This window comes from Fulmarus glacialis, unplaced genomic scaffold, assembly GCF_000690835.1.
Source record: "Fulmarus glacialis isolate BGI_N327 unplaced genomic scaffold, ASM69083v1 scaffold4848, whole genome shotgun sequence".
Taxonomy (NCBI): domain Eukaryota; kingdom Metazoa; phylum Chordata; class Aves; order Procellariiformes; family Procellariidae; genus Fulmarus; species Fulmarus glacialis.
In genome coordinates, this window is record NW_009230010.1 from 17,504 (window position 1) to 29,760 (window position 12,257).

The window sequence follows — 12,257 nt, forward strand, 5'->3', positions numbered from 1 at the left end:
CCTAGCTTCGGAGCAAGCCAAGCCCTTCCGGTCCAGCCTCTCACCCGTGAACGAGGCCAGCCCCGACCTAGAGCACAATGAAAGCGCTCCCCAAGCAGAGACCCCTGAAACTGCAGCACCCCCCGCCGCCAGCCTCCCAACCCGCCTCTCCGTCAAGCCCGTCACCCACCGTGTCCCCTCCCCTTTCCGAAAGAGCAAGCCTTTCACGCTGAAGGTGACCGAGCAGAGGCGCATTGCCGAACACCTCAGGCTCATGACCTCCCCAGCCATGCCCATGCTACACAAGCCAGGCGCTCCTGAGACTCCACAGCAGCCTGAAGGCACAGACACCCACCTTCCCTCTCCAGGTGATCCTTCCACATTTGTTTGCCCCCAACCTACTCCTTCCAGTACACCCAGTAAAGAAAAGGCACCAGAGGTTACCTATGTTACCAAAGCGCACGCTTATTTTCACAGTGTCAAGCCACCCAGGGCTAAGACGCCCACATCAAATGAAACCCAAGCAACCATCAGCCATGAAGACAAAAGGCCACCTTCTCCTGCAGCCGAAACAAGCTGCTTTGAACCGTCTCCAGGGCAGATACCCACCCCACTCGATGACAGCAAGGCCACGGCTCCCACACTGGAGCCTCCCCTCCTTTCTGCTGCAGAGGCAGAGCCTCCTAAGGAGCCCGAGCCTGCTCCTACTGAAGAGTCCATCAAGGTCCCTTCACCCAAGCCCAGCACCTCTGATGCCCACACCAATAAGCCTATGACCCATGGAAGTGACACAGAAATATCTGGGTCAGAGGTAACTCCTGAATTACCCAAGCAAGATGGCGACATCCTAAAACCATCAACATCCAGCACTCCTTGGAGGCAAGCACATCCAGAGACAGCAACCCCAGCAGAAGCTGACAGTACGGGGGCCACCTCCACAGACACCAAGGCAGAACATGTCCTTCAACCTCATTTGACCCCCAGCTTACCAAAGACCAGCCCTCCCCTCAAAGCTGAGCCAGCGCTACCATCAGTAGAAGCAGCAAGACCTCCTGGAGCCAATGCTGGTGGCTGGCTTCGCCTCAGAAAGCACTTGACGGTGCAGCCAGAAGCACCCAACTTCCCAGAGCCCGAGCCGGAAAAGCTGGGACAGGAGGAAGGGAGCAAGGAGAAGGACAGCTCTCAAGCAGTCATCGGTCAAGACCAGAGGCTGTTTAAATCAAGGGCCACAAGAACATGGGATGCTATTTTATACCAGATAACAGTCAACAAAGAGAAGAAGCAGCAAGCAGAAGAGAAGAAGCTGCAGAAGGAAGAAAGCTTCTTTCTTCCCCGCCGCTTACCCATCCTTCTAAATAAGCCACGCTTCGATGCCCGGAAACTGAAGGAGCTGGCTGCCAAACCCATGACAAATATCACCACCATGTTCGAGGTGGGCCGGTTTAGACCCAAAGTGACTGAGGAGCACACCAAGAGCTTTAACAGAACGGCATCAGGATGGTCAGTCCACTGAAGCCAGGCTGCTCCACCAGGCCCACATATCTGGAGATTCCTACAGGGCACCAAGCAAGAGAGCACCTACGTCTAGGTTTACTGCCCGACAGAGCCAAGTGTAAGGAAAAAAAAAAAAAAAACAAACACAAACCCCTCCAAGCCAGCAGCCTCATGCTGTGGGTTTAAGGGTTACTCTCCATATGTATATAAGCTTAAATGCGTAACATACCACATCCACAGGTCATGAGCCAGGAAAACAAACATGCGCTTGTTTTAAAAAGAGCCAACAACAAGCACTGTATGCAGTAATACGGGGAAGAGAGGGGAGGCACACAGTGAAGAGGAGAAATTGCCTGTTAAAAAAGCCCAGTTTGGAGGAGGATGATGGAATCCAAATTTATTTTATCTTGTTTATTTAAGACCAAGAGAAATCCTAGAAATAAAAGCAGTTGTAGATGAGACACGGTGAAAGAATCTGGGTTGCTCCACAATCTCCTCTAGGGATTCTTAGAAACTGACCTCAAAGAGGGTACACATCATCTCTTTAGCTTCTCCACTGAAAGTGCTGTGGAGGACCCCTCACACCCGTTCACCGAGAGCAAGGTGGAAACTCATCCTTTCACCCAAGGCACAGACAAGGGACAGCATAAGATACCCATCCTGCTCTCACATAGCAGTTCCCCTGCCTAAAACACTGGACAACTTCATTTCATGTCCTCCTAGGTCAGTCTACTAAACCGTAGCGCACAGAAGACTAACTTTGTTGCAGTAATCAAGTTCTGTTATGTTATTTTACAGTGCTTTTTTAAGTACAGCTAAGGGTTAGTATTTTCACGATAACCAGCAAGAGCCTGCTCCAGCATGTGGGTATCCAACTCTGTGTATTTAACAGGCGCTGTTTTCTGGGGGTTCCTGCTAACCACATGTAGTCTCATTTTCAGAGGCAACATCATAATAGTTGCATAGCTGCTGGTGCCTGGTGTCCTGAAAAAAGGGTATTTAAAACAAAATCCCCAACTCTGTCCATCCACAGAGACAACTGTGCTTTCCAGCATTACAGTCACTTTTTGTATCTCCATCACCACCAAGCTTATGAGCACGAAAGCTGGAGATCAGCTATTTCTGTTTCTCAAGGGACTTTGTCATATGCTGGGATATTCCTACACAGCTAATATAGGATTGCTATGTTTAGTCCAAATAGGAAACTTGATACACAGCTCTCTACATTCTCTTCATGTGCAGAGGATATGGAGCTGACCAAAATTTTCCCAAGCCAAACTGCGAACAGACTTAGAAACAAAACCAAGAGGCCCTTCTGCCTTTTTGAAGTCTTCCAATTTTGCAGTGATGCTACCAGAAGAGCTCAGTTATAATCAAACCGTCACTGAAGTTTTTACTTTTCTGGTCTTATCTTCTGTTTCGTAGCCCCTTCCCTATTCCAAGGGAAAAAAAAAAAATGAGAAGGAAGAACAACTCAAGTATCTAAAGTTTGGATTTCTCTGACCCCCCCAGTTTTCCAGGAAAAAGCTGAAAATAGGTAGGTTGGAAATGCACCAGTAATCACAAGTGGATCCCAGGTAAGCCTTTGCAGAATAATTCAACATGCTGCAAGAGAAGGCTATAGAGAAAGATCCACGCAGCAACACAAAATCAAGAAGAGTGCAGCTTAAAACACATAGAATGCCTAATGCAGATAAGGATGTTCTTACCACACAGCGATAAAATGGCACCTTACTGCAGCACAGACAGTCGGGTGCCTATGCACAAGAGTCTGCATTCACAAGATCCACAGCATTAGCGTGAAACAGAACAGCCAATATTGATTACAGTTGGGAGACTAAGTGAATCTGGCCAGAGAAGACTGTTTCAGAAGCAATTGTGGTTTAATCCACTTTGTCCTGCAACGAGGACAACCACCCAGAACAGACCAGCGACTCTCACAAATGGCGATGAGGAAAGGCTTATGCCTTGCATCTCCTGGGCTTCCCACCAGGCTGTATCCACAACCCAGCCCCACTGCGCAGGGGTGGAGGATGGAGAATCTCCGGTGGGGAGAGCAATGCCTGCAGTGGGAGGCAGAGGAAGGCAGGTCTGGCTGCACGGTTTAGCCCTTCTGCCCCAAGAGTGAAGAGCAGAGGCATACAGCAGGCATGGTCAGTCCTGCAGAGACAGACCCTGGCACGAGAGCATTGCAGAGGAGAGAACAGAAGCCTGGAGGCAAGAGGAGACTTCCACCAGCGGTTCTGCATTGGGAGCCATTGCAGCGTGTCCCAGCTTGAGCTGCCGTGCTGAGCGAGGGAAGAAGAACACCACTGGACACAGAGTTTGGTTGTTTTTCAATATCAAACAGCCCCAGGCAGTTGGTAAGAGCCCAAATTGCCACTTTACAGAAAACTTCTTGCTCCGCAGCGTGCTCGGAGGTCCCGCAGCTCAGGAAGGGAGGGGAGGAGGAAAAATTGTACCTGTGCTTAAGCAACTAGAAAGCTGATAAGGTGGTGTCAAGCGAGTGACATGGGGTTGAGCCAGAAGGGTTTGGGAGCAGAAAGGCAACCATGAAGGGATCCGGCAGTAGGGAAAAAGGATGAACGTAGTTCAGGTGGGTGGAGAGGAGCTGGGGAGCAGGGACCTCTCAGCACACAAAACAGCCAGCTAAAAACCCAAGAACAGAAACAAGCCAAGATCCTCCAAGTTACCGCAGTCATTTTGCTATTCACAGTCAAGAAAACCCTCCTTGTGAATGAGCCCATAGGGCAACAGTGCTGTGCAGTGGTTGTTTGGAGTACTGGGTGGATCCTAGAGGACATTCTGTGACAGTCACTGGCCTTTCAAGACAGGATGCTGGAAAAAGATCAGAGCTGAGGGCACTTTCCTTTGAGCTGCTTGCAGGAGTTCAGGTAGGGCAAACAAAACCTGCCAACAACCTAGCAAAACCTGTTTGCTGTAAAGAATTGAACCTCAGTAGGATCCCACCTGGTGCATCAAAGCAGACTTCAGAAAAAAGAAGAGGTCTGATCAAAGAGGAGACCTTAAAATAGGTTTCTGAAAGCCACAGGCAGAAAAGTTGAGGATAGAAGTCCAGTGAGCTCCTCCTTCTTTACATCTAAAAACATAGCTTTGGGCAGGCTTGGGTTTGTACTGCTGCCCATCTCAAAGTGGCATTCAGGAGAGCTTCTCTTGTAAATGGGCACCACAAAAGAAAAAAAAACCAAACAAAACAATATGCTGCACTCAGAAGCCAACTCCTTGAGGGGAAAAAAAAAAAAAAGAAAAAAAAAAGAAGGAACACAGCCGCCAGAAGCATTCAGAAACAAAAGGTGTTTTGTAGCAGACAGAGCTATTTATAAGCTTGGCTATGAAATAAAGCTTCTTTTTTATAGTAGGAAAAAAGAATGAGCTTGTTTTCACCCCGACAACTTCCTCTCCTCTCACAGGGCCAGATGTTGCCCGGTTGGATCCAACCAGTTATCACCTCCCTCTGCACCATTCCTCCTTATTGCCACAACCCTCTACTATCATCCACTCAAGGTAACACCAGGATATCTATTAACATAAACACAATATGAGCATGAGATCCAAAGACTGTTTCAAGAGGGCACAGAGACAGCAACCCAGCTCTGCCTTCCCCCTTGCTACACGTCAGAGGACGGTCCTTTCTGCTCTGTTGGTCTACCCACAGATGTTCATGTCCTCCCTACGACAACCCTATTATGGACTGGTTCCAAGAGGTTACTGAAATCATTAAAAGTTTTTCCCCTGATTAATTCAGTAAATCAGGGAATTAGACCCCAGAAGCATCTGAATTTCAGGAGTACATCAGCCCCTATGCTCAGCCAGAATGACCTCCAGCTATCTACTTCTCCTTGCAACGTAAGAGAGGATAAGAAAAAAATCAGCAGATAGACTGTTCCTTTGAACTAGCAAAGGCAAACGCATCTTCACCCAAACAGTAGCTAAGGGATTTATTCTGCAGATTAAACTAACACAGGTATCCAGCTTCCTAGCAGCATCAGAAAGTCAAAGACCAAAACAAACCCCCGCTGTGTACCCAACTCCCTTCCAGCTCAGAGAGTCAGGCGTTTGCCCAGAAGCAAGGCTCCAGCTGTTACCATACAGTATCTTCCAACTCACCCAAAGTGTAGCTGGCAGAAATAACCCCAACGTCCCGCCAGAACAGCCAAGGGTTTGTTACACGGTGCAAGGTCGTACCCCACCTACCTGGTTAACGAGTTCTCCAGGCATGCTATTGCTCTGCAGCATCATCTATCAACACCTTCTTGTACTGGCCATGGCCTGTCGCAACAAATTTATACTTTTTGCCAGGAGTGGACTGAACAGAAGAGAAAGAAAGAGCCAAAATCAGCATTTTTCTCCCTCAAATAGGCAGTCAAGATCAAATAACTGAAGCCAGAGGAGTATGCGATACGGTTGTCTGTAATCCCAGAGGACTTGGAGCCAGCCTACTCTGTACTCCCTTCTTGCCCCTTCCACGTAAACTCTCTGTGCAGATTGACCGCCACTTTCTATAAGTGTAAGGTAACACAGCAAGCGCGGGACGGGTAATAGGAAAGGGAAGATGTAATGCCAGGCATCGTGAGGGACGGCTCATCTAAGAGCCCCGGCCCCCGAAGCCAGGGCTGGTTTCACCCATGGCAAGAGCCAGTTTCATTTGCCACCTACTGGCAGCAGTATCGATCCAGGGACAGACAAGATACCTCGATCTTCCTCTCCCAGCCTGCACAGTTCAAGCAGCAGGCATTTTAAGAGGCATTCCCACAAATGTACTAGTAGGCACAAAACCCCAAGTTGTTGATGCTGTCTTAGGTTCAGTTCCACTTAATTCTGCATGTTTTCTTTACTCTCAAGATTAAAAGCATAGCAAGAGCAAAGTAACTCACATCTGCAGTTCAATTTTAGCCTAGAAGGCTGGGGCTCCCAACCCATGGCCTGAGAACAACGTGCTATTCAAGACACCCTTCAGTATTACTGGTTATAAAATGATTTTTGCCCCCGTTTTTACTAGGGCTGAAGCGATAGCAGCTCCCTGTTAGGAAGACCTCTTAGGTATGCAACTGCATTGATAGATACAGGCAGCCCTTGTCCCTACAGAACATCACCATCTTCTCAATACTTCCAACCCAGCTAAGAGCTCTTTTCTTTTTCACAGCAGAGCAAGTGCTTTCATACTCGCACAGATACTAACTCACCTTGATGTTGGTCTCGGGTTTGGGATTGCCCTTCTGTTCCCAAAGGCTTCTTTTACTCACGATGTCTCCAGCCACGATATCCTGAGAAGATGATGTTCTCATTACCCTTCACTGCTAACGCTGCTGAACATGCCTTTGTTCACATCCCTTTCAAACCTACACATCTGACCTTTTTTATTTATAATATCTCATCATCTGACCTATGACAGCTGCAGCTAAAACCCATGACTGCGAAAACTTCTTCCTCTTCCCAGTATGTCCTATGTTTTCCTCTCTCTCACTCTCTTCAACAAGAGCCTGGATCAGAGATCCAAGATGTTTATTTTCTTAAGTTTGTTAACTATTTAAGACATGTTAACATCAAAGCTTTTTTTATGTGGAAGGAATTTCATTCACATAAACACAGATTTGCAACCCATGTGTTACAGAAGCAGCCTCACTCACAATGACCAGAAAGTGAAATTGAGAGCAATACATTCTGCATTTTCCAATTTTACAAGATTTATCATCTTGGTACTAGATCCAACTTTGTGCTCAACAACCGGAGCTCAGTCCTAGCCCCTGCAGAAGACATACACATTTTCCACACCAGCTGAATTTATTCCCATTTCAAAGCAGAGCCTCAACCAGCATCACAGAGGCTTTCCTAGCTGTACCACCAAGGAGCGATTCGGGACCCTAGCACAGATGAAGCAAAGCTCTGAGGTACAAGGCCTTGTATGCTGAGGAAGGAGATTGGATCTCTAATATAGATGCCTTCAGAGCTGGTGGGCACCACCAATGAGCCATTCCAACAGGCTAACGCAAGTGTCGTGCAAGTTGTGCCCAGAGGCCGGCCCCTCGTCCCCTGCACAAGCCGGGCAAGTCCCGCGGGTGCCATACCTTACAGGGTGGGGACTTCACGGCAGACTGAGCTGCGACCTCTCCAGTCTCCCAGAGGCTTTTTGTGCTGGCTACCATCATGCTCGTGGTTGGAAGGTCGAGAGAGGGCTGTCGGACGGGTTTTGGAGCCTTTGTGGATGTCTGGAAAATAAATGGAGAAAGATCGCTGTCAGGGAGAGTGTGCTTTCCCCCCCCCCCGTAATTGGAGGTCTTCAGGGATGTAAAAGGAGACCTGTAGGGTCTTGCTAGTTCCTGCCAGATGCTCCCACCCTTTAAGCAAGGAATGTGAGGAAACAAGGATGGGGCAGCTCGCTAAAGAAACGTACTTTATGCCGTGAAGAGAGATAGAGACAGGAGAAAGGGCTGCTCCCATCCAAGGGGAGATGCTTTAGTTGTCACCTCCCAGATGGTGAGGCTAAGAGGCATGGTGGGAGAGCAACGCCCGGCAAAGAGGGCTCCTTGGAGGGTGGGGACAGAGAGACAACGCAGCAGCCCACCTCAATAGCCTGTGTGTACTGCTCCAGCCTGTCATCGATCTTCGACACAGGGAGGGGAGGCTGGGTCTTCTTTATGCTGTTACTGGAGAAGCAAGAAGAGGATTAAGGTGATCCCCCAGTACCTCAGGCAGAAGGACTTTGAGGGCCACAGGCAGCCTGTCACTCCTGCCCATACCCACAACAGGGCCCTCTGGCATCCTCCATTTGGAGGAAGGGACCTGATTTACCCCAAGGGACACACCAGCGCTAGAGATACATTTTCTTTATGGCGCAGGTTCAGTGACTCGGTTCTGTCCGTGATCTAAAGTGGGAGAGAGAAGACGAAGATATTACTTTTCTCCATGGACCTCAGATGGATGTAGGTCACCTTGGCTGACTATAGTTCAAACATTTCTCTTCCCTGCTCCCTCACCCAGATTTTGGTTAGAAATGCCTCACTCAGTCCCATATTCCCACACTGAGCATCCCTTTTCCTCCTCCTTTCCAAGGCAGGTGAGCAGAATTCCAACCAAAAGCAGCAGTGCACAGTAGCAGCCCAACCAGTTTCAGGGGCAAACCAACAACGTGCAGTTTGACTGACAGCTGAAAGAGCAACCACGACCATTTTTCCTGCTCAAGGACCAGGTATCTTTCTCAGACACTCGGTTTCCTGGCCAGACACAAGAGCGACAAGTGTGGAAAGACAAGGGGGAAAACTAGAGGCACTGCCAGAAGAGGAGCCAAGCACGAGAGGAGCACAGGCATGAGTTACATCGCGGCTTATCCACACCAGAGAAGCGCAAAGACAGGGCAAGTCAGCGTGTGGAGCCACCTGCAAGGCAGCCCTGCAGGTCAAGCCATCAGGAAAGAGTTTTGCACGAGAGGCTCCTGTGCAAGAACTCTTTGGCCAAGACAGGAAGGTGAGCAAACACTTCACAACCACTGAATAAAGGAAAGCTGAAATGTTGCTAAACCTCACAGCCCTTTTGTGCCCCAGAAAACAAGAACACAGAGAGAAGATCACTTTCACGTCGAAGGGGAGGCTGTTTCTTAACAGCAGCTCCTACAGAGTCAAGGAGCAGCAATCAAGTAACAAGGAGCCTCTCTCCCTCTATACTGCTGCCTGTGCCATGGGAAACATCACCTACCAAGTTAGCAGGTGAAAAGCAGCACTAAGTGCTCATTTTAAGCCACTTTCAGGATGCTGGTGCTAAATTTTAGCTAAGCAGAAGATAAGACAGTGTCACAGAGAGGACGCCTTTAACAGCTGTACCCAAGAGCACAAGGCCCATTAGAGAAGAGCCCAACCACCAACAAACAGTGCAACCCTGGCTAATAGAGATGCCCTAGGGAGAGTCACTCTGCGGGGTCCCAAGACAGCAGCGTGACAGATATCCCTCCAGCCAGCAGTTTCTGCTGGGCAGGCTGTCCACCTGCCACCAGCTTGCTCCTTTGCTCGGTGCTGGAGGAATTGGTGCTTGCCTGAGCCGTGGCTTCAGAGATTGGGTTGCCCATCCTTCTGGGACGTTGATGGGCAGGCTAGCACCTCATGGGGCATAACAGCACCTGAAAGGGGAATCGGGTGGATCCCTGCCCACGTCTCAGCTTCTCAACCACAAGTAGATAAGATATCAATAAGAAAAACCCTTGCCAACCCTGCCAGAGAGATGCTGTGCAGGTGCAAACCACCCACAGGTGCTTCCAAAAGGTCATAAATGAGCATCAAGTTAAACACAGAGGGGCCTAAAAACAGGCTGTAGGTGACAGTAGGTGTCAGCATGACAGTCTAGGTGGGAACAAACTTTTCCTAAGCTATTTGGAGGCCACCTCCCTCTGCCCTGTAGGGCAATTTTTTGCAGCGAGACACATGCATTTCTCTGGTCCAAAGCACCTTCTAGAGACCAGAAGAAACCACAGTTGCTCACTCAGCCAACCTCAAAACTCAGAGCTCACAAGCAGCCTGGGACAAAAATGGGGCTGGCACAAGGCTTCCCCCCTGCCACCACACATCCATTTCAGCCCCCAGGCCACGCTGGCCCTCTGAACCCCAAACACCCCGACCTACTGCACCCCAACATCCACCTCCCCCAGATGTGTACCCAGCCTCCACCAGCCACAGCTGGCAGGGGAGCTCACCGCCCACTGCAGATGCACTCGTCTTGCCACTGCAAGCCGTGTTTCTGCTGAGCGATCCCGTGCCAAAACACCTTCTTGGTGGTCAATATGTTTAATTCTTAGTGTTCACATAAAGCCCTGCTAGCTGGGGTGTAAAGCACCTCCTGCCTTTGGAAAGATCCCAAGCTCATATTTTTCCTGAAGAGCTTTACATTCGGCTTTGTGTATTGGTGAGCTCTGACATCACCGTTACAAAACACAGAGACTATATTTCTAAGCCTTTCCCCGAGCTAATGCTAGCAGCAGCAGTTAAGCTCAGGTCAGGAAGCTACGTGTGTTTTGGGTTTGTAATGGTGAGAATTTAAGCACATAAAAGGCACTAGAAGTGTTTCCCACATCTCCCCACCAGTCCCACTCAGGGGTATGCTTTGGCCACCCCACCCCACTTTTCAAACCTAACATTGGCACGTGGCCTGCATCCAAACCCACCCTTTCTCCCCTCTCTGTGGAGAAGCCTTTTAAAAATCAAACAAAGAGCAAGAATCTGATGGTTGTAGCTGATGAAACCCTCCTCTTATGATCCATTTACTGGTGCAAGAGGAAGTGCTCATACAATCCTCCCCGTCCAGGAAATGTTGACTAAGAAGCAAATAGCACAGATATGAATGCAAAAAAGAAATATAATACCAACAGCAGATTAACAGGCTACCCAGGCTCCTCACAATTTCCCTCACTGCAATAATCAACAAGCTTAGGGCTTACAAAGACAAAAAGCCATTTGCTACAGAAACCACTTATCTGTAGCTATTGTATTGAAAAGCACATGGACAGAACTGAGGATTTGTAGCAAATGCTTCTGAGTCACGAGATGCAATTCAGGTGGTGCTAAAAAGAGAAGTTTCACAAGAGCATCAATGCAGACAGATGTGATTGGGAAGGACACAAGGCTTCAGAGATCAGGAATCCCAGTTTGTTTAAAAAACTTAAGTCGTACTTTCTGATTTTATTCTAAGTGAGATGGGAAAATTCCAGTGCTTCAATTTTTTGAGGGTTTTTTGGGGAAGGGAAATTTCATTTTCTGATTAAGTTCATGTGTCATCTTTGACCAAATTCACAAGCTTAAAGCACAGACATCTTTCTCAGTATTACAATATTCCCTGAAGTCCTCAATGAACTTTAGACATTTACGGTGATTGGCAAAGTATACACAGAGACAGTTACAGCCTCCAACAGCTCGAGCAGGCAAAGCAGGAGGAGAGGAGGCTGACAACCACGGAGGATGAAGGAAACGGATCAAGTGATTTGTCCCAGCCTGTAGCAGGAGTGGGATAACAGGATTCACACCCGCTGTTACCACAAGCCCTGGGTCATCTTTCCTCATCGTTAGTTGGGTGCTCTATTGCGATAGCTGCCATCGCCTCCAGAGGGGCCCCAGGAACACAAACCTTGGTGGAGCACACTGCGGTGTGGTCAGAGCACAGCTCCTCCTCCTCCAGGCTGGCAGGGCTTGGGGCCTTCGGGCGTTTTTCTGGTGTTTCTTCTTCTTCTTCTTCATTTCTCCTTCTCTTCTTTTCCTGAGGGCAGAAAATGAGCAAGCCAGGGAGTGAGCTGGTCAAAGTGCTCACTGTGCAACAAAAGTGATTCTTCCCCTGTCTCCCAGGCTTTCTGCTTTATACTAAACAAACACAGAAACTTTGAGTTCACATCATTTAATTTTGAAACATCCAGGAAGAAGCTGGTGTGTTAATTTGGGGGGGAGGGTGGGGAGGAAGGGGGAAGTATCAGAGAAATTTTGCAGGTTCAAGGTTCCAAAATGATATGGAAAGGGGTCCTTGCATCAGTTAATAAAGATTTCTTACCACTGTTGAGATAGGAAAATGTTAATTTCTCATTTAGAGGCCACAAGGAGAGAGAGCAGCTGCCTTTAGAATAGAGGGCTAGAAAGAGTCACACCCACAGTTCAAATGCAAAAAGCATACTAGCCTCCGCAAGTCAAAATCCATTTACAACAGAAGATATTTGCAGCTCAGCCACCCTAATGGACTTGCACACCACTCAATTTCCAGCTTTGTCTCTCGTGTTTACCAGGAATTACACCTCATCGGAA

The 12,257-nt window shown here is 48.5% G+C and overlaps 1 protein-coding gene across 1 annotated transcript in view; it reads right to left on the reverse strand.

Moving 5' to 3' along the window:
* LSP1 (lymphocyte-specific protein 1) overlaps window positions 1–12,257 on the reverse strand; it is a gene marked incomplete at its 5' end in the record, with an annotated part of 23,697 nt that overhangs the window by 3,981 nt on the left and 7,459 nt on the right. The window contains 6 exons of the mRNA XM_009584049.1: window positions 5,689–5,800; window positions 6,678–6,758; window positions 7,560–7,700; window positions 8,057–8,138; window positions 8,302–8,357; window positions 11,596–11,724. Coding sequence (XP_009582344.1) covers window positions 5,714–5,800; window positions 6,678–6,758; window positions 7,560–7,700; window positions 8,057–8,138; window positions 8,302–8,357; window positions 11,596–11,724 — 576 coding nt within the window. The remainder of the gene's footprint in view (window positions 1–5,688; window positions 5,801–6,677; window positions 6,759–7,559; window positions 7,701–8,056; window positions 8,139–8,301; window positions 8,358–11,595; window positions 11,725–12,257) is intronic.